This window comes from Erythranthe guttata, chromosome 14, assembly GCF_056151865.1.
Source record: "Erythranthe guttata isolate IM_541 chromosome 14, IM_541, whole genome shotgun sequence".
Taxonomy (NCBI): Eukaryota; Viridiplantae; Streptophyta; class Magnoliopsida; order Lamiales; family Phrymaceae; genus Erythranthe; species Erythranthe guttata.
The window spans coordinates 4,559,355-4,580,656 of NC_142546.1; the positions used below are offsets into that span (position 1 = coordinate 4,559,355).

General features: G+C 33.4%; 2 protein-coding genes across 2 annotated transcripts; one reads left to right on the forward strand and one right to left on the reverse strand.

Annotated features, from left to right (window-relative positions):
* The first annotated feature begins 898 nt into the window (after positions 1 to 898).
* Positions 899 to 2,350, forward strand: LOC105959800 (NAD(P)-binding Rossmann-fold superfamily protein). Its single transcript, XM_012983959.2, has one exon. The coding sequence runs from the start codon at positions 1,020 to 1,022 to the stop codon at positions 2,154 to 2,156; it is 1,137 nt and encodes a 378-aa protein (XP_012839413.2). The 5' UTR covers positions 899 to 1,019; the 3' UTR covers positions 2,157 to 2,350.
* A 3,542-nt stretch (positions 2,351 to 5,892) lies between these two features.
* Positions 5,893 to 15,672, reverse strand: ABCG31 (pleiotropic drug resistance 3). The gene is made up of 24 exons (XM_012983971.2): positions 14,891 to 15,672; positions 14,155 to 14,275; positions 13,944 to 14,032; positions 13,588 to 13,672; positions 13,243 to 13,405; positions 13,004 to 13,080; positions 12,766 to 12,910; positions 12,264 to 12,565; positions 11,884 to 12,165; positions 10,906 to 11,222; positions 10,666 to 10,826; positions 10,479 to 10,582; positions 10,185 to 10,341; positions 9,635 to 9,697; positions 9,445 to 9,542; positions 9,027 to 9,359; positions 8,639 to 8,929; positions 8,473 to 8,556; positions 8,231 to 8,367; positions 7,916 to 8,143; positions 7,505 to 7,676; positions 7,132 to 7,219; positions 6,472 to 6,638; positions 5,893 to 6,386 (listed from the first exon to the last, which is right to left on the reverse strand). Exons 1-24 carry the CDS (start codon positions 15,226 to 15,228, stop codon positions 6,120 to 6,122), a joined length of 4,269 nt encoding a protein of 1,422 aa, XP_012839425.2. The 5' UTR covers positions 15,229 to 15,672; the 3' UTR covers positions 5,893 to 6,119.
* Between the last annotated feature and the right edge of the window lie 5,630 nt (positions 15,673 to 21,302).

Sequence of the window (21,302 nt, forward strand, 5' to 3'; positions counted from 1 at the left end):
AATTATTTAAGTTTATAATGATTAATCTTATATTGACAACCAAACGAGACTGGTGTAAGCACTGTCGTGACATATAAGTAAATTATGGGGATTACAAACTAATAATCGACATTAATAATAATTCATGTGGAATTTATTCTAACTGAAATGCCAACAAGATGACGGCTGGTGCCCGAATGTGCCGACCTACTACCCATTCATCTAGCCGCAACTACTTGCCTACCTATTTGCCACTCGCCAACTTGAATTAACTATATTCACACCACTCACTTATAATAACATTTATTCTATAATATAACTCTTCGATAAATTAATATTCAATAAATTAATAACTTCGTTTAAATAATATTTTTTTATGGTCCCGAGTCGGTAAATGTACTAAAATTATTTGTTCGATAATTTATTATTTCGCTAAATTAATAGAGTTTTGCTAGCTCCGGCTATATAAATTTATAGATGTGTAATTATAATTTACTACATTCAGTGAAAATTACACATGATATATAATCATAATTGATCGATCTACACACACATTTATGTTGGTGTGTGAAGATGAACGGTGATGATTTACCCAATGTAAACTTTATCTGATGTAGCATATAACTGAATGTACATGCTCATAATCCCTTCCCTTTCTACATTAATAATATTCATTTTTTTTATCCTTGGGTCTGGATTATTCTATGTTATACTCGGTAAACTTTATCGGGTATAGATTACACTATACATGTATATAGGTATTTGGTAATTACTTATTTTATGTTGTTTGACATACTATATGATATAATTTACATGGTCTAGCATAGTACAACACCTACTAGTAGCTAGGCTACTAGTCTTTGATTTAATGCTTACGGAGAAAGCCAGAAATCTTTCCTATAAAAAAGGAGATTGACTAATCATATCTTGATAAATACACATATACATATATAAATAAATAATCACCATCACCATAAGATATGGAATTTTGTACAAGATAAATAGGGAAGCAATTGGTGCCAAATTAACAATACAAAATAATGGCTTCACAAAATACAAAATACACAAATGTAGCAGCTATCTTTGGAGTTACTGGGCTGGTAGGGAAGGAGATTGCAAGAATGCTACTCTCCACGTGTGATTGGAAGGTGTACGGCATATCCCGTCGGCCCGAAAAAGCGGGGCCCGCCGACGTCGAACGGTATCGTTTCATTCCGTGCGACCTTCTCAACCCATTGGAGACTCAACAAAATCTATCTCCAATATTGGATGATGTGACACACATATTTTGGGTCACGTGGGCTAGTCAATTTCCTCTCGATAGCTCCGATTGTTACGAGCAGAATCGAGCTATGATGGCTAATGTCCTAAACGCCCTCCTCCCGAAGGCTAAGGCGTTAAGGCACATTTCTCTCCAAACGGGGACTAAGCATTATGTCTCGCTTACAGGCTCTTCGGACCCACAAGCCGGGCACTACGACGAGCAATGCCCAAGGGCGTGTTTGGGGCATAATTTCTATTACGCGCTCGAAGATTTGCTGCAAGAGAGATTGCCTAGTCATAACGTGGCATGGTCGATTCATCGGCCTGGATTGATTATGGGGTGTTCGAACAAGTCTTTGTACAATTTTATTGGTAGTATATGTGTTTATGGAGCCATTTGTAAGTATTTGAATCTCCCTTTCGTGTTTGGGGGCACTAAAGAATGTTGGGAGGAAATGTACCTCGATGCCTCCGACGCTCGTTTAGTGGCCGAGCAACACATTTGGGTCGGTACGAATGATAAAATTACTAGTGACAATTTGCAGGGGCAAGCTTTTAATGCTATAAATGGCGAGTCGTATACTTGGAAGGAGATTTGGCCGGCCATTGGGGCTAAATTTGGTGTTAATGTGCATGAAAATGTGCCGTATTTGTCGGGGGATTTTGTGTTTGCGTCGGAAATGGGTGACAAGGGAGGCGTTTGGAAGGAGATTGTAGCGAAAGAAGGGCTTGTGGACACTAATTTGATGGATTTGGCTAATTGGGATTTCTTGGATTTGTTGTTCCGATGCCCTTTGAAGATATTGGGTACTCGATTCAAGATCGACTCGATGGGATTCGAAACCAAGTACAAGACTTTGGATTCGATTCTCTATTGGATTGATGTCATGAGGGCGGATAAATTTATCCCATAGTTACGCAGGTGGTGTTTGTAAAAGTTTTTTGAAATGAACTTTGACGTATTTATCTCGAGTCCTTCGCAAATTAAAACTAGTTATTTATTTTACTTCTCTAAATATAAGTTGTCATAAGCTATATTAATTCCAATAATACCTATGTTGTAGCTTTTTTGGTTGACACTTTATAAATAATTAAAAGTTGTGTTAAATATTTGTGTCATTGTTATTATTATCTAGTTAAATATTAGCTAAGTATGGTTTGAAAAACATAAGTTGACATACAAGTATTTGGTTTATAGAGAGTTAGTGGTTGGAATGAGGTGCACCACTAAGTATATATATATATATATATATATATATATATATATATATATATATATATATATATATATATATATATATATATATATATATATATATATATATTAATATGCAGTCAAAATATTCGTAAATGGGAATAAAGATTGAATTGAATGGTTTTCTTGTTTATATTATTTATGTGAACTGAGTGAGCAACAAATTAAAAGGGGCACAAACAACTAGTTACGTAACTTAGGGCAAAGCTTTCGTGTTCAAGACAGTGCCCCCAATTTTACTCATCTTTGTTTCCTAGTCAACTACCAAGATTTTCGTTACTATTTTAATTTTTATATTTTATTTCAAAGTGCGTATCTATTTGTACACGAGTTTTATAATAGTCAATGTTGTTAGAACTGGACCTGACCGGAACGGCCGGTCGCACTGGATTGACCACGACCCCGTGATGAGGCAGTCCGGTCTGACCTCTAAAATTGGAAAAATTGAAAACTGGAGCCAAATGACTGAAATTCTGTTCGCCCGGGTAAAATCCGGAATCCGGCGAAGCGGTCAAGGAACACGGTTATTTGGCCGGTGTTGGTAACATGTGGTTGGATCTAAGCGAACCTTCACGGAGTTAGTTGTGGGTGACCGGATATGTTTGCTCATGGGTGGTCCAATAGAGGTGGCTGATTGTCGGATCCGGAGAAGAAAAATTGAAAAGAACTCCAGATTTGGACATAGTAACGGAGGGATGGAGAGGGATGCTCGATTTGTAAGAAAATAAAGAAATAAAAAATGGAGAAAAATGAAGGAGAAGGGGGTGTTGTGCTGTGAAATGGTCTTTCTAGATTTCCCCAATGCGATCAGCATCCCAAGACATATAAGGACAGTATAGTAATTTCATCTTTCGGGTACTCACAAGGATGATTTTTTCTTGGGTTTATTTCTAGTTTATTAGGCACCTAGGGGTTTAAAAAATAAGCCACATGTATATATATATACATATATATATATATATATATATATATATATATATATATATATATATATATATATATATATATATATATATATATATATATATATATATATATATATATATATATATATATATATATATATATATATGGGCAAATAGCAAAAGGGTCATGACAATGGTGGTAAATGCACATTGGTCCAGACAAATAACAGTCTCCCAAATAAACATACCCACGTCTTTTGTCTAAAATACTTTTCACAATATATTTTTTATTAATTTCATCTATTATACTCTAACTTTCTCCATATTTCAAATTAACCCTGGATTTAAACAAATAATCACATTAACCCTTTTTTAATATTTTTTTGAAAAAATAATTATTTTTTCAGAAAAAAACAAATTTCGGAATTTTTTAATTTCCAGCCAGATTCCAATGTTGACCTTTTTTAAAAAAAAAAATCTTAAAAAAAATATTTAATTAATATTACTGTCTTGGATGCTAAATTATTATTGCTAAATTACTGTATCTAACAATAATTTAACTGTTAATTGACTTTAAGAGTGTTATTGAATACCAAAACAACAATATTACTAATATTCTTGTCCCCAAACAGTAGTATTACTGTCCCAAATAGTAAAATTAATATTAGTGTTTTGGATAGTAATATTATGAATATTACTTTCCTGGACAATAATATTATAATATTACTGTCCCAAACAATAATATTATTGCATGAGACAGTAATATTACGGTCGAAAACAGGAAAATTGCAGGGCAAGAAGATAAAATTAATTGATACAGTAAAATTACAAAATTACTGTTTCAGCCAGTTGAATTATTGTTGGGGACAGTAATTTAGCAGGCAAGACAATAATATTAATTAAAATATTTTTTTATAAGAAAAAAAAAATTGAAAAAAAGAAAAAGAAAAAAAAAAGTGAATTAACAGATAAATTACTGTCTCCGACAGTTAAATAATTGTTGGAGACAGTAATTTAACAGCCAAAACAGTAATATTAATTAAAATAAAGAAAAAAACAAAATTAAAAAAAAATCAACGCCGGAGACCGGCAGTTGACCTGCCGGAAAAAAATTCAGAAAAAAAAAATGTTTTCAAAAAAAAAGAAAGTCAACGTCGGAGACCGGCAATCTCCGGTGTTGGCAGGTCAAAAATGATTAATTGGTGAAATTTGGCTAGATTGGGATGCAAATTATAAAATTAGACTTGAATTAGGTTTCAAGGAACTGAGGGTAATTTTGGTATTTATAAAAGGGTTTTCTTTATTTGCAAATAAATTTGAATGAACTGGAATTATTTGAAAAACAAAAAAAGTTGAAATGTCATTTTTTTAATTAAGTGTCACTGCCGTAGCCTTCTTTGGAGTAAACTGCAAAAACTACCCCTGTGTAATCTCGAAATAGCAAAAACCCCCCTGTGATAAATAAACTAGCAAAAACCCCCCCTGTGAAATTATTTAAATAGCAAAAACCCCCCTATGGAACTATTTGAGGGTTGACTTGATATAAAAAGACACAAATACCCCTAGAGTCTTGCAATTAATAAATTCTTATATTTTATAAATATTTTAATTATTTTATTTAAAAAATAATCAATTTAGTTGTTTACTATTTTTTTTTTAATTTCTAAACAAATAAATTAAAAAGAATAAATATACATATAATATGTATATATATATAAATACATTTTGATGGACAATTTTGTCATTTCAAGTCTAAAAAATCAGCTAGGGGGGATTCTGCCTTTGACTAAATTTCACAGGGGGTTTTTTGCTAGTTTATTTATCACAGGGGGGTTTTTGCTATTTCGAGATAACACAGGGGTAGTATTTGCAATTTACTCCCTTCTTTGCCATTAACCATATATATATATATATATATATATATATATATATATATATATATATATATATATATATATATATATATATGAAATGCTTTTTGGGGTTAAAACTTTGCTATTTGCAGTTTATATCCCAAAAAATACTTCTCTCACTACAAACCCTCTCACACCCACTCCCTCCAAATCGAAATATTTAAAAAAAAATCAAAAAAATTGAATTCAAGCAAAAACAAGCCAAATCATCGAAATTTTGAGGTATTTTCAACTCCTAAATGTTTTTATTGCATTGGGTAGGAAATTTCGGTTGTAATTTCATATTAAACCGCCTTACAAATCGATTTGTGGAGCTATTTTTTTTTTCAAAATTGCTCTCGGTGAACGCCCGGTTTGGGCATCCGGTTCGGGAATGCACGCCCAGTTTAGGCGTCCGGTTCCGGTTTGGACGCATGGGCGTTCAAATACAAATAGCATTAGGTTTGAACTACAAATAGCAATTTTTCAACTGTAAAAAGTAGTAAGTCCCTTTTTCACATAGCTTGTAAAATATTGATTTTACAATGTTTTTGATAATATATAGATATTTAAAAAAAATTATGTGAACAATTCTATGTGAAAATGTTAACCTTCATCTATATTATTTCTGAAAGAAATACAAAATGGTATGGTTCCATATCTGCTACAGTTCCATGTGAATGAAGTGAATCAGAAAAACTCCAAGTGTGACTTGGTGAAATACCAACTGAGTATTTGAACTATATATGAGTAAATTTGTGAGAGAAGCACATATGTACTTCTCAGATTCATACATAAGATATGTATGTATATGAGCGGGTTAGTTCATCTTCTCTGGAAGTTGAGAATTTTGACAGAGACGGCAAAAACGGTGAAGAAGAGAACGCTAAAACCAAGGAGCACCGCAACTGTAACTCCGAGCATTCCTGGCCCAAAACCAAAACGCACGTTTATGAACTCCTTCACAGTACCCTCAAATCCAGGCCCTACGATTATCGACTCTACGTCGCCTAGCTGTGATGTTATTATGCCGCGCAAAGTCCATGCAATCGGGCAGATATAGTAGAACCATATCCACCATCCAGGAATGCTCTAAATAAAAACAAAAATAATTATCAATCCCCATTCAGTTGTAATAATAATTAGATTATTAAATATTTGGAGATAATCTACTTACTGGCTTTGGGACAAGGAAACCAGAGAGGAGATTCCACAGTGAGTAAAATGCAGAGGAAACGACAGCGGCTAAGTGTTGAGTGGGAGTGAGACCGACAACCATCATTCCGTAAAAGGTGAAGTATGTGAATGTCAGGAACATAAACACCAGATACATGAAAAATTTGCCTGCAAAACGCAAACCGAATGGCGATGCAAGAGCACGAGTTATTATGCAATTCTCCGTTGAAGACTTTTTACTTTTTCGTGATTATCGTGTTTAGATGCTATTAGAATTGATGTGGTGAAAAGAAAGGCAATAACATGACTTCAACTTACAGAATTTACGAAATAAGTATTGATGAATCTAATTTTCACTAAAACGTATGTACTTTTCTACTAGCAATGTCGAAAGTAATCAAACCAACGCCTTGGCAGGAACTTGATGGTAGACGAAATAGGCTCCTAATCTCCAAATGTTTATTTTTCATGCCAAAACTATGAATTACATTCGTCTGATAAAATATTACGGGAAAAGAAAACGCAAATTTGGATTACTCAAAAAACAAGAAAACATAAATAGAATTGTCAGTTACTGATACTGCAGCTCAAGTAAGACGGGTAAAGTAGATTTACAAGAAATGGAAACAAACACAGCTTAAAGAAGATAAAAAAAGCATACCAGCTGTCCTCTCGAAGTTGATCATGAAGTATGTAATTATACCATATAATATTGTCTGCACCAGAATGTACGGAATCTCCACAAGGCCCTGTAATTAAGATTAATTAAACGGTCTTTGAGCACAATTTATCACCATAAATAGGAGCTGTCAAACGGTTATCCATATTGGTGTTTATTTTAGATCCAGAAATAAACTAGCTATGAAGTATTTAATCAATATCACTGTGATTGTGACTCCCATATCAAGAATCGTGATAAATGAGTCACTTCTCAGATGATCGATAAGACCTGATGTACATATTATGAAACTTGTTTTATAGTAATATGAACCAGTTACATATATGCACTATAAACAGTAGCTAAAAGCACTAACCTGGGCAAATGCAAATGGAATAGGAGAGTACATTCCAGCAGCTTTCTCTCTGTAGAAAACTGTCCTCTCAATAGATACTACTGGTTGTACAGATGAAGAATTATTGACCCCAAGAAACAAGACAGAAGAGTAAAGAGCTCCCATTACAACAAACAAGTTTTGAGTCGAATCCCTGCAAAATCATTTAGAGAACTCTATAAATAAAAATATTGTACAATAGGAACGGAGGCATAATGTAATAATCATATTATTAGAAGTGGACTGCCATGCTTAATAATGTTAAATCTTTTTAGCCCTGCTGTTGATGAAAACTATAAACAAAAGTAATTCAATATTTACTCGTAAACGAGAGCAAATGCTCATTTACTTGGCTTAAGATATAATTATTGTCATATGCTTTATGACATTTACCTCTTTGAACCGACATCCCAAAATATTGTGCCAATAATAATAGCACTTATTGTTGTAAAGAACAATCTCACTGTGTTATACGCTGGGCTTCTCCAATAAACGAGATTTTGCTTCCAGAGGCATATTTTAAGTTGAGAAATAGTATCTTTAGAATACGTGGACGTAAATTTCAGAGGCTGTGAATTTTCAGGTGGAACACTCCAACTCTGAATCGAAGCTTCAACATTCCTACATTGGCATAAAAAAAACATTATGTTCGGACTTTAATTAAGTTAAAGGGAAAAATCAAAAGTAAAAAGTATCATTTAGGATTACCGAAACTGCTGTGAATGTTCGTATATGACAGCAAAGTCTTGATGAATCTTCTCTTCCATGGAAGCTGTGCTTATCTCAAGCATCCAAGTTGCTGGGTTGTAGCCATCAGGTATTGGAGGAACTCCTCCACTTGTGCTCTATGCAATCAAAGCAAGTACATGCATATATAAATCAGTCCCATTAAAAAAAGAAAAAAAAAAATATGCCAAAGCAAGATTACTTGATAATAGACTAAGTTTTACCCGGAAATAATCGATCATTGTTTGTGATTTATCACCAAGTTTCCCGCCATATATTACTCTCCCTCCTCGCTTCATAAGTAGAAGCTGCAATTTTTTTTTATGACTACCTGTCAGTTTACTATCTGATCAAGTATATATACTTACATTTGGTATTTGCATTTCGAACCTCATCGAAGGCTTCAAATATTTCGATACTTGGCTGATGTATGGTGCACACAACAGTTCTTCCGGTATCAACCGTGTTACGCACTGTTCGCATAACAATAGCTGCTGCACGTGCATCGAGACCCGATGTAGGCTCATCCATAAAAATAATGGACGGATTTGCAACAAGCTCCACTGCAATCGTCAAACGCTTTCTTTGCTCCGTGGACAAACCAGTACTGCCTGGCAAGCCTACTAAAGCATTCCTTAGCGGATCAAGTTCAACTAATTGCATTACCTCTTCAACAAACTCCTGAAAATTAAATCGTCACAACACACCAAAAACATAAAATAAAAATAAATAAATAACGTGATGTAAGAATTCCATATAAAGTTCCATAGCATCTCACTTGTCTTTGTCTTTCATTGACTTCCTTTGGAAGACGAAGAAATGAAGAAAACCAGAGAGACTCGACAACTGTTAGCTGAGGAGAATGTATGTCGCTTTGTTCAACATATCCTGATATTCTAGCAAAGGTTTTCTGCTCCTTTGGGTAACCGGAAATCTTGATATCTCCTTCAACATAGCCACTAGTCTTTCTACCAGCAAGCACATCCATTAAAGTGGTCTTCCCTGCCCCACTGGCCCCCATTAATGCTGTGAGGACACCTGGCGCAAATACTCCACTCACATTGAACAAAAGTTGCAACCGAGTTTCTGGTATACCTTGAGAACTCATTTCCTAGTGACGAAGAAATTTATTATAATTTGCAAGTAGCATATATAATGGATCTAAATGAAGTTATTTTCTTTACAAGGTTGATTACCTTGGGCATGTCAACATAGTAGTTAACATTATGGAAAGTCATTGTCAACGGTTGAAACGGCATTATCATTCCTTTCTTTTGCGTTCTACTGTCATTGCCTGCAAAAACAGTTTTTTTTTATTACAAAAATGAGAACACTAGTCAACATTACTGTGTATGCTTAGGTAAATAATAAATGTTTACTGCTCACCATTGATAGGTAAATGTTCTTGGTTCTCGTCTGGTGGGGAAATTGTCTGTGATTTTTGAATAGCTGAAAGAGCAAAAAGGAGATGTTAAAAATTCAAAAGGCTTTGCAGTTATTTAAATTATAATTCCCTAAAGACGGTGCATGTGCATAACATTCAATTTGACAATGTATCAGAGAATAGTCCTGTTTTCGAAATATAAATTTTGTAATTGTTCTATTACTTGAAGACTTAAGGATACTCGTACAAGTTGATAGATTTATTCATTTAGGAATAGCTTTCTGTATTCAGATTTCAGAACTTCCAAATTAGCTGCTGAAGGACTAGTCGAAAAACTATTGACTGTGTTTATATAATATTTGCGATCTCAACAGATTACTTAATACTTTGAATTATGGTGTAATCTTATCTTCACTCAGGCTCTCTAAAAGTTTCAAATAAATTTATCTATTCCTCCAATATTATTGCCTCGAGATCATTGGAATACATATAAACCCTCAAATCCAGGTTACTGCATGCATGCATGTATATGAGAAGTGTCAAATAACTTACGGTTGAGATACGCTAGTGCTATTGTCACAGCAATGTTGAAAACCAGAGCATATCCTAGTAAAGCACCAATTCCAATCCAATACCAATAACCGTCACTGGGTAAACTATGAAGCCTCAGAATCGTGTCTCCAAGACTGGTGTTCCCGCCAGTTGATATCTGCAAAAATATGAGTTTTACCAAAACAAAAAAAAGAATTATGCATCAGAAACAGAAAAAAAAATTAGATCACGTGATTTTGAGATATTCGTTATGAATTATGTCACAGATCCAAGCAACTAAAGAGCAGAGCAAACCTCCATCCATCTTGTAGCAGTAAATTCATTGACAGAAATTGCACGCTGCCCGTACGACAGTGGAGACACCCAAAAGGCCCAAACCCACCATGGCTTGATCATTTCTGATATAAAACAATTATCAATCACTATGTATAGTAAATCAAAGGAGCAACTTACTTTATTATGATGAAAAAACAATACTGACCTTTTGGTATAATAAATCCTCCCAACAAAAATATTATCAATAATGCAGCTGATCCGAAAGTGTTAGCAATGATCATATCTCTTGCTAGAGAAGCCATTGTCCTGAACAGACCCAACGCCATTTGGTGTACTGAGAAAAGTAGAAGCATATATCGGAAAAACCTGATGCATATAAGAGGAAAGAGTGAGATTAAAAAAAAGTATAGTTACAGTTTGAATGGAAGAGTTAATAGGGGGGAACCTTCCAGCTGCAGGAGCAAATCCTACAGTGTAATATACTACACAAGACCATACAATAGCTTCAATCATGGAGTAAGGGACACGAAGTACGAAACTCGAGAAAGACCATGCCCATGCAGGGTGGAAAAGATTATCTCGTTGCTTGTAAAATACCGGAAGCCGAAATATCATAAGGGGTAGTTCAGTAAATCCGTTGAACATCATATGGACCAGCCCAAAGAACAAACATGAAAGATAGAGCTCGGCGTTTGTCACGTCGGCTGGATTTTGTTTCATTCGGAGAAACATTGTAGACGTCACAAATCCTACAAATGCAACCTGTAAAAATTCAAAATCTGTAAGTAAATACTGCAGACCTATAATTTTAGGCTGGTAATATCAACCTTGAGTACGGATTAAATTCATTTTTCTAGAGATTGATGTGGTCTATTTTTTGGATCTACAGCTTAGTTTTACAATTTAAGATATTTCAAGTTCTTGAATATATTTGTATTATCTTGGATTAGTTATATATTAGTTAATTGGTCAATAAAATTGTATGTGTAGTGTACGAGCGAGTTTTATATATGACAGATAAATAACAAAATTCATAGAGAAAGTATGAGTATGAAAATTGTAAAAAAAATTGCAAGAACAATTTCCTAGATAGAATATATGATCTTGATTCTAAGAGTGATTCTGATTCTAGCCTTTATGTTTAACTTTTTTTCCTCAAATTGGCATCATCCGATATATGAGAAAGTACGAGTCAACTCTATATATGTACTGTAGAAAACTATTCCTCTCAATTTATCGAGGATAGATCATAAATGCTTAGAGGCACAACTAATTATCATAACGACAATTTTTGTTCTAATATCAAGACTCAAGATAATAATTGTAGATGCGAAATTATATGTTTAACGCTTCACCTATATAAGTGATACTTAATCTACGCAACTTCTTATAAAAGATCCAAGAGAAAGGTGAAAAGTAGAACCTGGCATGTTCTGAAGATATATAGGAAGCGATGTCTATTGATGAGAAGTATTTCTCTGGAAAAACAAGCTTTTAAAAGCTCCATTCTTGGTACCGCATACTTTGTTTTGGGCAGAGTTGAAGGGTGATTTTTAAATTTATCATATGGAACAGAGAGAAAAGACTCCAGATTCTGACCATATATTGAATTCTTGAAGACTTCGGCTATTTTCGAAACCGGGACAAACTCGTACGGTTTTGAATGATCACCCCAGTATTGTTCCTGATCCTTCTTTGATGTTACCTAATGACACAAATAAATGGCTTATGTAATGTAAGACACATGGTGAATTTCACATCAATCACAATCAGAAAATAATAAATGAAAAAAGGAAATATTACTTCTTGCAGAAAATCAGCAACACTCTTACGAGGGGGCAATCGAAAACCCATTGACTCGAAAAAATCAATAACTTCAGCACGAGGCCCTTGATATATAAGATACCCTTCGGAGAGTAATATGAGGTCATCAAAAAGATCAAAAGTCTCTGGAGCTGGCTGAAGAAGAGCCATTAGGACTGTTGCTTCCATTACATGAACAAAGTTCCTTATACAGTTAACAATTTGGTAGGTTGTAGAGCTATCGAGCCCCGTAGAGATTTCATCCATAAAAAGAGTTTTCCGTGGCCCAACCACCATTTCTCCTGTGTAAAGAGAGAACTTATTGAAGAGTTATCCATGCATACATGAACAGTCAAAAATAACAAAGAGAAGAGGCACATAGAGAGAGAGAGAGAGAGAGAGAGAGAGAGAGAGAGAGAGAGAGAGAGAGAGAGAGAGAGAGAGAGAGAGAGAGAGAGAGAGAGAGAGAGAGAGAGAGAGAGAGAGAGAGAGAGAGAGAGACCTGTGGTGACTCTCTTCTTTTGACCCCCTGAAACACCCCTGAGCATCTCATTACCAACAAGTGTATCTGAACATATATCTAGACCAAGAACTTTCAATATATATTCCGTCGAGACACTGTGCTTTTTACCAGCAACAGATGCTGCCTGGACAATTCATTATGTAATACATCAAAATGCAAAATGAATTAAAATTAAGGAGTAATGGTCAAAACGCTCTTCATATGCTGAAAAATTTACCTTCATATAAGCATCTATCTCAGGACGGGGGCGTATGTTTTTTTCCTTCTCGAGCGCAGTAAGATCCTTCATATATCCTGCCATATAAAATTTAAATTGTCTAAATGGAATATCATCATTATTTCAGGTTTAAATTTACTTCCTCTTAAGTTGACTTAAATAACAAAGTTATTAAAGTGACATTAGTTTCAAGTTATTCACATACGAAATCACAAAAAAAAAAAAAAAACAGCAGGTACCTGAAAAACCTTTACTAGAACCTTGACATCGAGCAGCAAAATCTAGTGTTTCTCTCACAGTTAGCTCTGCAATGTGATTATCTGTCTGGCTTATATAAGCAGAAGCCCTTTGAACAAAGAATTCGTCAAAATTATGACCATTGTATGTGATGCTCCCAGTTTTCTGAAACCAAAAGATTTTCATGAACACTGACATTTCATATAAGGGAATGTGCATAATTATAACAGGTGCCATCACATATTCAAGGGCTTTCTCATACAAAGTTTACCAAAAGTACATTATACTATTTGGGGCCAGAATAATATAATCCTGCCCGGAAAAGACCAAAGCAGATACTAACTAACCTTCAAACCGTTTTCAAGTTTCCCAGCAAGCGCCCGAAGTAATGTAGACTTCCCTGAGCCTGGAGGCCCTAAGAGTAGTGTCATCCTACCAAGACACAATAATATTGGTATTCAGACATTATATACTCGTTTTGCTCTAAAACGAATTATTCCACACAGTATATATGCAGCTTTGACAAATTGTTTATTGTCTATCTGATGCATCTGTTTATTTCAATTCTTGCATGCTCGGTTCTTGTAATTTTTTATGATTTTTTATTTGGATAAAATGTAGCCAACAGGAAAACGACAACCATGTAGTATAAAAAGCTTAGAGCGAGTGATTACTAATAGTATAAGAAAGATTCACTGCTCACCTTCCTGGTTTTACTGCACCACTGATGTTATTTAGGATGGTTAATGCATGTTTTTTTGGGCGAAATATCCTCAACGTAGTTAATAATTGCTGCATAGACCAAAAAAAAAAATGAAAAGTTCAGTAAGGAGAACCTTTCTAAGAATTATTAATCCAAAAACAGTATCTATTACAAATTGAATCAAAGTGCGTATGTTAAAATGCTTTTTTACCTCGAACATATCACGAGTATAATTCACCAATGTCGGCAGAGCTCTTGAACCTATGTTTACATCGGCAGTGATTTGTAGGTTCTCGAATCGGACTTCAACTTTTGGAATCTCCAAACCCACTCTAAATGATAGTAATTCAACACGTATGACCGATCAATTCAGAAAAAAATATATATATATAAAAAATCTCAGTATATTAATATATAAAAATATTAATGATTTGGTAGATGAAATGACTGAGTTAGTAAAAACTTTCCCAGTCTGTAGTGTTCTTTTCATGGACAACTGAAAGATAAATATGCTTTAGCTACATTCTCATATTCAATAACCAAGAATAAATCGCTTTCAGCAAACGTCAATTCATAAATAAAAACACAGTTAGTTTTAGTTTTCATCTCACTCAATCCTTTTACACTATCAACCGAAAAGGATCATTACCAGATTATAGGACTTTGCTCCATCAAGTAATTAAAAGTAATTAATTTTAGTCATTAAACACACAATTTGAAAAGTAATTAACATGGAGAGTTCTAATCAATGCTGCTGAACACATGTAAGCAGTATTTACTCCACATGCATTATTAGCAGATAATTTTTAATCAAACTGATCAGGTATTCGTTAAATTTAATAATTAAAATAGGAAAACACAAAAATGAAGAAATTAAAAAATAAATCCGTACGTAAAAAAACGCAGACACACAGTAAAAAAAGAAAAAAAAAATTGGATTTAATTACTTGTCAAGGCGGTCTTTGATCCCGGAGAGGAGTACGTAATTATCCTGATCGGAGGTGGCGAGTGCTCTCCGGACAACAAGCTCGCGATTGAGGCGATTGAGTTTCCGCACATCAACGGTGTCGGTGCACTCGCCGCCGCCGCCGTCAGATTCGGAGGCGGAGCGCCTCACCAGGGCGAAATTGGTGCGGTGCTGCGACGGTAGCCGCTCGATCGCCGCCCATCGGAGATCCGACTCGTCCTGCTCCACCAGCTCGGCGTTGGACGGCCGCGAAAATGTGCTCTCCGCCTCGAACTCGACGTCGAGCTCGAAATACTCGCTCCCGTTGGACGCCGCCATTGCTCAGATTCAATTAACAGCAGCCAGCCAGCCACAGTGATTGTGTTTTTATATTATATGAATATTTTTAAATAGAAAAGGGGAAAAAATTAAAATTAAGATTATAAGAGTTGTGACGTTTGGGTAATCGGTGTATAAATGAAGAAAAAGGAGTTTGGGACTTTTTGGATGCATACCCCAAAAGGGGGAAAGAGGTTTGGATTCTGCAAATCTCGTGAGAAAGGTTTGTGTGTGGAAACAAGTTTGTTAGAGATGAACTCGCAAGCATGAAAGCCTTCCACGTAAAAATCACTTAACGGACCGCGAATTTTTTTGAAGCCCCTGTAATTACTCTATTGCCCCTTTACTTCGTCCTTTATTTCTTCCCACACGTGAGGACAAGTTATTAGCCTTATTAAATATACTTTACCCTCCTACAATATGGGGGCATGTAGCATTTAGCAGGATACTTCGATCCTATACCTGATGATAAATAATGGGCAGGTCTTTTGCTGATACGTGTATTTTTTTGTATTTTTTTAAAATCATTATGGGTAGGCCTCGTTTGGTTAGGAGAATAGCCATTATTAACTAAATACTTTGACTTTTGTTTGATGTTTGGTATTCTCAATAACTTGCGCGGTCGATCTGTAGATATTATGTTATCTTGGCTCATTGTAAGCATGTTTTTTTATTGGATCTTTCAAGATCGAATAATATAATATTAAAATTATTTTATTTTGTCTTGGCAACCAAACGAGGCCTTAAGGGTTTATTTGATGCTATGCCCTGTGAAATACACCGGATGATTATTAACGTTGATCTGCAAATAATTATACACATATCTATGTGTATGTACGTTTAGTGGAAATTTATTTCACCACATCAATGAATAAAAGCCCAATATATTTCATTGGATGTAGCATTATGTTTGCAACGACTTTTGCAAATCGATTTGGAGCCCTTTTTTGGGTTTTGTATAATCTATACCTGGTGAAACACACCATGTAATTTTACATCATTGATCTACACATATTAACACACCCATGTGCATGTGTGTTGGGTTGCAGATCTACCGTTTTTAACCACATAATCGAATTTTATTTGTTCGATGTTCATTGTTTTTCTTATCTTTATGTCAATTTTTATGTGATTGTATATATCGGATGTCTAATTTCTCATCTTATATTTATATGTTTATAATGGCAATTGTGGTAATAAGTTTATGATAATCAAATAATCACATTATTTTAATTATAGAAATTTTGTAAATATCACACGACTTTAGTTAATAGATTTCTTATACTTAAACAACATTTCCAGTTTTTAATATGAAAATGAAAGATTATGATTCATTGTAATTTTCCATGTACTAAATATAAACATTAATTAGTCAATATATTATTTCGTGTATTTTTTAAATTGTCTCATTATATTAATCAATATATAAAAAAATGCACTACAAGAAAAAGTTGTATTAGCAACACCCTAATTGTGACAAATGCAAAAACAATGATAACATTTTTTTGTCACTAATAGCTCTTTTTATTGTCACTTAATCCTTATTTATTGTCACTATAGAGCATTAGCTACACCCCCTTAGTGACAAGCATAGTGACAACACTTTTTACCTAACTATCTGAAAAATTGGTGTTGTCACAAGACTTTTTTTTTTAGTGACGCCAATTCAATATTATGAAAAATATATTAATAAAATATTGAATTGAAACGTCGTATGAAGTTGGAAAATAAAAAAAAATGGATGTGACCAATAATTTCGGAATTGGGTAAATAATCAATAATTTTGTCAATTAGCTCCAATCTACTCTAGATTTTCTCAATAATATTATCAATTTAGTACATTAAAAGTATATTTCCTTTAATGTATAAAAGAAGAATACACAATCAAGAAATATATATCTCCTATTTTGACCTCATTTATGTTTTCTTTATTTCTTTTTGGTCCACTTTCCTATGTTCCAATCTTTATCTACATACCATATATAATCTCAACCACCAACTCTTTATTATTTTTTCAATCCGTAGCATCATTTTTCATTCAAATCATTTGACTTTCTATTAGGCAAATTGAATAATTCACCTCCAACTAAGGTGCAACAATTCAATTATATATAAAAAAAGTTGCAACAATTCAAATCAATATTTATATTTACCTTATTTAGATTGTCTAAATCGTTTCAATTTTCATTTAAATTTTCATAATTCTAATTGTATAATTATTGTTGCAATTTCTTCCTTAATTAAATGGTTCCTTTCATACAACATATTCAACCCAACTAATATCCGATCTATTCGTTTTTTTCTTTTCATCACCTAAATATTTTTATTTTATTTATTTGATGTTCATTGTTTTTGTTTTATTTATGTCAATTTTCATGTGATTGTGTATATCGGATATTTAATTTCCCAACATATATTTATATGTTTATAATGGCAATAATCTTGAGTGGTTCTAATAGTTGTTGTGTATATACAATTAGGGGTGTGCGCGGGCCATAAACACGCGGGTTCTATCAAAACCCGCCCTCGTCCCGTCAAACAACGGTTCTTGATTTTGAAGAACCAAACTTGTGGGTTTTTAACGGGTTTACGATAGGCGGGTCCATGGCGGGTTTGTAGTAGGACCCAACCTTTATGGATCGAAATCCGTTATCGTCTAAACTATTTTCTTTTTATATATATAATTTATAAGTTTTACGGGTGAATAATTAGAAGTTAAAATGAATAACCTAAAATTTTAAATTGAAACCAAACATAAATAATGTAAATGTCAAGAGTAAATAAAAATTAATATAAAACTAAAAACAACTAATTCATAACTTAAAAGACAAAATTTAAATAAAATAAATATAGTTTTTTCAAGCATAACCAACACTATTCAGCTTCATTCAACACCATTTTCTTCATTTTTTTTTATGCCGTGTGTTGACGTTGTATATATATGCTTTTTTTCCTACATTTTCTTAGAGATTTTCAAAATATTTATAACTATTACTTCCACAATTATAGTTTAGTTGATTTATGTATTTGATACACTAGAGATACTTTATTTATTCATTAATATTATTAATTTATTATACTATATAGTGTAAACAAAACGACGTCGTTTTGTATGGCGGGGCGGGACGGGTTTCACGGGTATTAAAAAAAATTGAACCCGTCTAAGACCCAAACCCACGGTTCTTCACCATTTTAGGACCCAATCCTATGGATGGATCTATCCGTCCGGTCCCAACGGAGCGGTTTTTCACAAGTTTGACGGGTGTAGCGGGTTGATGGGTCCGACTTGCTCACCCCTATATACAATTGTTCCAACGAATATATATATATATATATATATATATATATATATATATATATATATATATATATATATATATATATATATATATATATATATATATATATAATGAAAGAACCCGAAGCCAACTATATAGGTGCACAGAGTAAATTTATACTCTCGTATAATAGCTTGCAAACCACACGAGAAATGTAAACCACACTATATTAAATTAGTGTTGAAGACAATAATTTAGCAGCCAAGAGAGTAATATTTATTAGAATAATTTATTAAAATAATATTCCATTGTTTGTATTTTTCAAAACCGTAATATATTTAACTAGTAATTCACCCGTGCGGTGTACGAGCATATTTTCATGAAAACAAATATTTGATTAGAAAAAAGTTCTCAAAATAATAAGATCAAAAGTTAATATGTTATACAAAGTAGTAGAAAAATATGAAAAATAACGATTCTGTTTGGTGTAAGTAATGGATTAAACCGAAAAAAGTGATAAACATAAAATATCGAATAATAAAAGTTTAATATACAAAAAGCGAATATATCATTTGTCTCAACTTGTACAACAGTAATGCTAAAAAAATTCAAATTCTTCAACTGACCGAAATCATTATCAAAATTGTATTCGATAACAACTGCCTTAACCGCATGTAATTAATCAATAAATTGCGAGTGATCCGCATATTTTTGGACACTCATCATATGAAATATGGATTATTTTGAGGAACCCCCTCACATGAAAGTTATATATAACTAACCACCAAAATTATTGCATCCTTGTGCATACCCCTTCCATTTTGAAATTAATTTACAGGCCCCTCTAGCCCACACTGAAGTACCTAATATGCCATTTTAAAATCAGTTTTAAACAATAGTCACTCACAGTTGTCTCTCACTTTCTCTCTCAACACTTAGATTCAAATCCCGCCCCCATAGATCTCCAACCGGTGAATTTGCTTCCCAGAGTAATAATCTCTCTCTGATGGTCGAAATTCGATGGTTTAACTACCGGTGGATTCCTCTCGTCGAGCTCTTTCTTATAATGGTGATTTCATTCAGTTTGGAGCACTCGATTTATTTCTGCAAATATTTTACAGTCGGCACGTATTTCGACGACGGTGGGTCTTGTTGGAGGTGTAATTTGTGTTCCAGCAGTCGGAATTTGCCGCTACCCACAGTTGGATTCCTCTCGACGAGATCTATATTTTGATGGCAATTTCGTTCATTTTTTTATTGCTGGGTTTATTTCTATAATTTTTTCATTTGTGAGCGCGGAACCTTGGGTGGTTAGCAGCTGATAGAGTTTTGGTAGGAGGCGCTTGGAGTGAGGAGTTATTGGTGGATTGGTATAAAATTCGTAGCATTTCGCAGCTATGGCCCTCTCTCTCTCTCTCTCTCTCTCTCTCTCTCTCTCTCTCTCTCTCTCTCTCTCTCTCTCTCTCTCTCTCTCTCTCTCTCTCTCTCTCTCTCTCTCAGGTGTTGTTGATTTTTGAGTGTTTTGACTTTTCTTTAATTTTTGTTGATTTGCACTAAAATAATTTCTTTTGTTTTGATTTTGCATTTGAAAGTCATTGATCCTCTTCTTGAAGGTGTCAAAAAATTAGTTGAGTTACATCTGCGTCAAGTTACGGTGTTCAACATAGTGTTACATTACTATACATTACTAGTTACATATAGTAACATGCTGTTACATATGCATATATTTGGGTATTTTCAATTTGTATTTTGAGGTGATTTATAATATAAATATTGAAATTTGTAAATTTTTTTTGTTGGGGATTATGAATTTCTTTTGTATAAGCCAGTATTCGTGTGTGTACATAATTGATCACTAAAAATATGGGGTTAAAAAAAAAGAACATAAATACGAATAACTATAGTTTACTACAGTTACGTCTAGTTATATTTAGTACAGTAAACATATTGACTTTAAAAAAAGAATAAAAAAAATTAAAAATTAAAAATTTAAAAAAAAAATAGCAAAATTTAAAAAAAAATTAAACATATATATATATATATATATATATATATATATATATATATATATATATATATATATATATATATATATATATATATATATATATATATATATATATTAAACAAACAGGTTTAAAAAAAGAAAAAAGAAAAATAATAATAACTAAATCATCGAAAATGCTAAATGCAGGACCAGAAATGCTGAATGCAATTTGGCCGAAAATTGCATTTAACGGCAGTATAGTACTTTCGCCTCTTCAGGAGGTATGCCAAAGGATGATTTTGGGTTGGGTTTATCCCTAGTTATTTTAGTTCCTAGGGGTGTATATATAATAAGCCCTATGAAATAAGTAACATATTAGCAAAACAATGTCAATAGATATATTAAGTATATAAAATCATTTCACTCGTGCGATGGAGGGGACAATTTAGAAAATAAAAATACATTTTAGATAAAATAATCGAACGAAAACTTTGAATAAATGCTATATAATACGATATAATCCAAAAGCATAAAAAAACAATCTCAATATTCTATGAAGATTTCAATCACATATACACGGTTCATTGAACATCCATATGGTATCAGCCTTCTCTTCTTCTTGTAAGATCTTTCTTATTGATGTTTCGTCCTTTGGTGCAAGGCGAAATCGCTCGCCCCCAATGCTCGAGAATTCCAACTCAAGGACAAGCTCTAACTCATGCAGCGAGGCTCAAAATCTTAATTATCGGTTGAAATAAAGATCTACAACTTTTATATTTCGAAATTTTCGAGATTCATTTCGAATCGTG

Excerpts from the sequence above, each read along its gene's own strand:
- LOC105959800 (XM_012983959.2), top strand. The coding sequence starts at position 1,020 with ATGGCTTCACAAAATACAAAATACACAAATGTAGCAGCTATCTTTGGA.
- ABCG31 (XM_012983971.2), bottom strand. The coding sequence starts at position 15,228 with ATGGCGGCGTCCAACGGGAGCGAGTATTTCGAGCTCGACGTCGAGTTC. Across the intron at positions 14,276-14,890 it reads ATCAAAGACCGCCTTGACAA|AGTGGGTTTGGAGATTCCAA; the intron begins GTAATTAAATCC and ends ACTATCATTTAG. Across the intron at positions 8,368-8,472 it reads CAATGATCGATTATTTCCGG|AGCACAAGTGGAGGAGTTCC; the intron begins GTAAAACTTAGT and ends TTGATTGCATAG.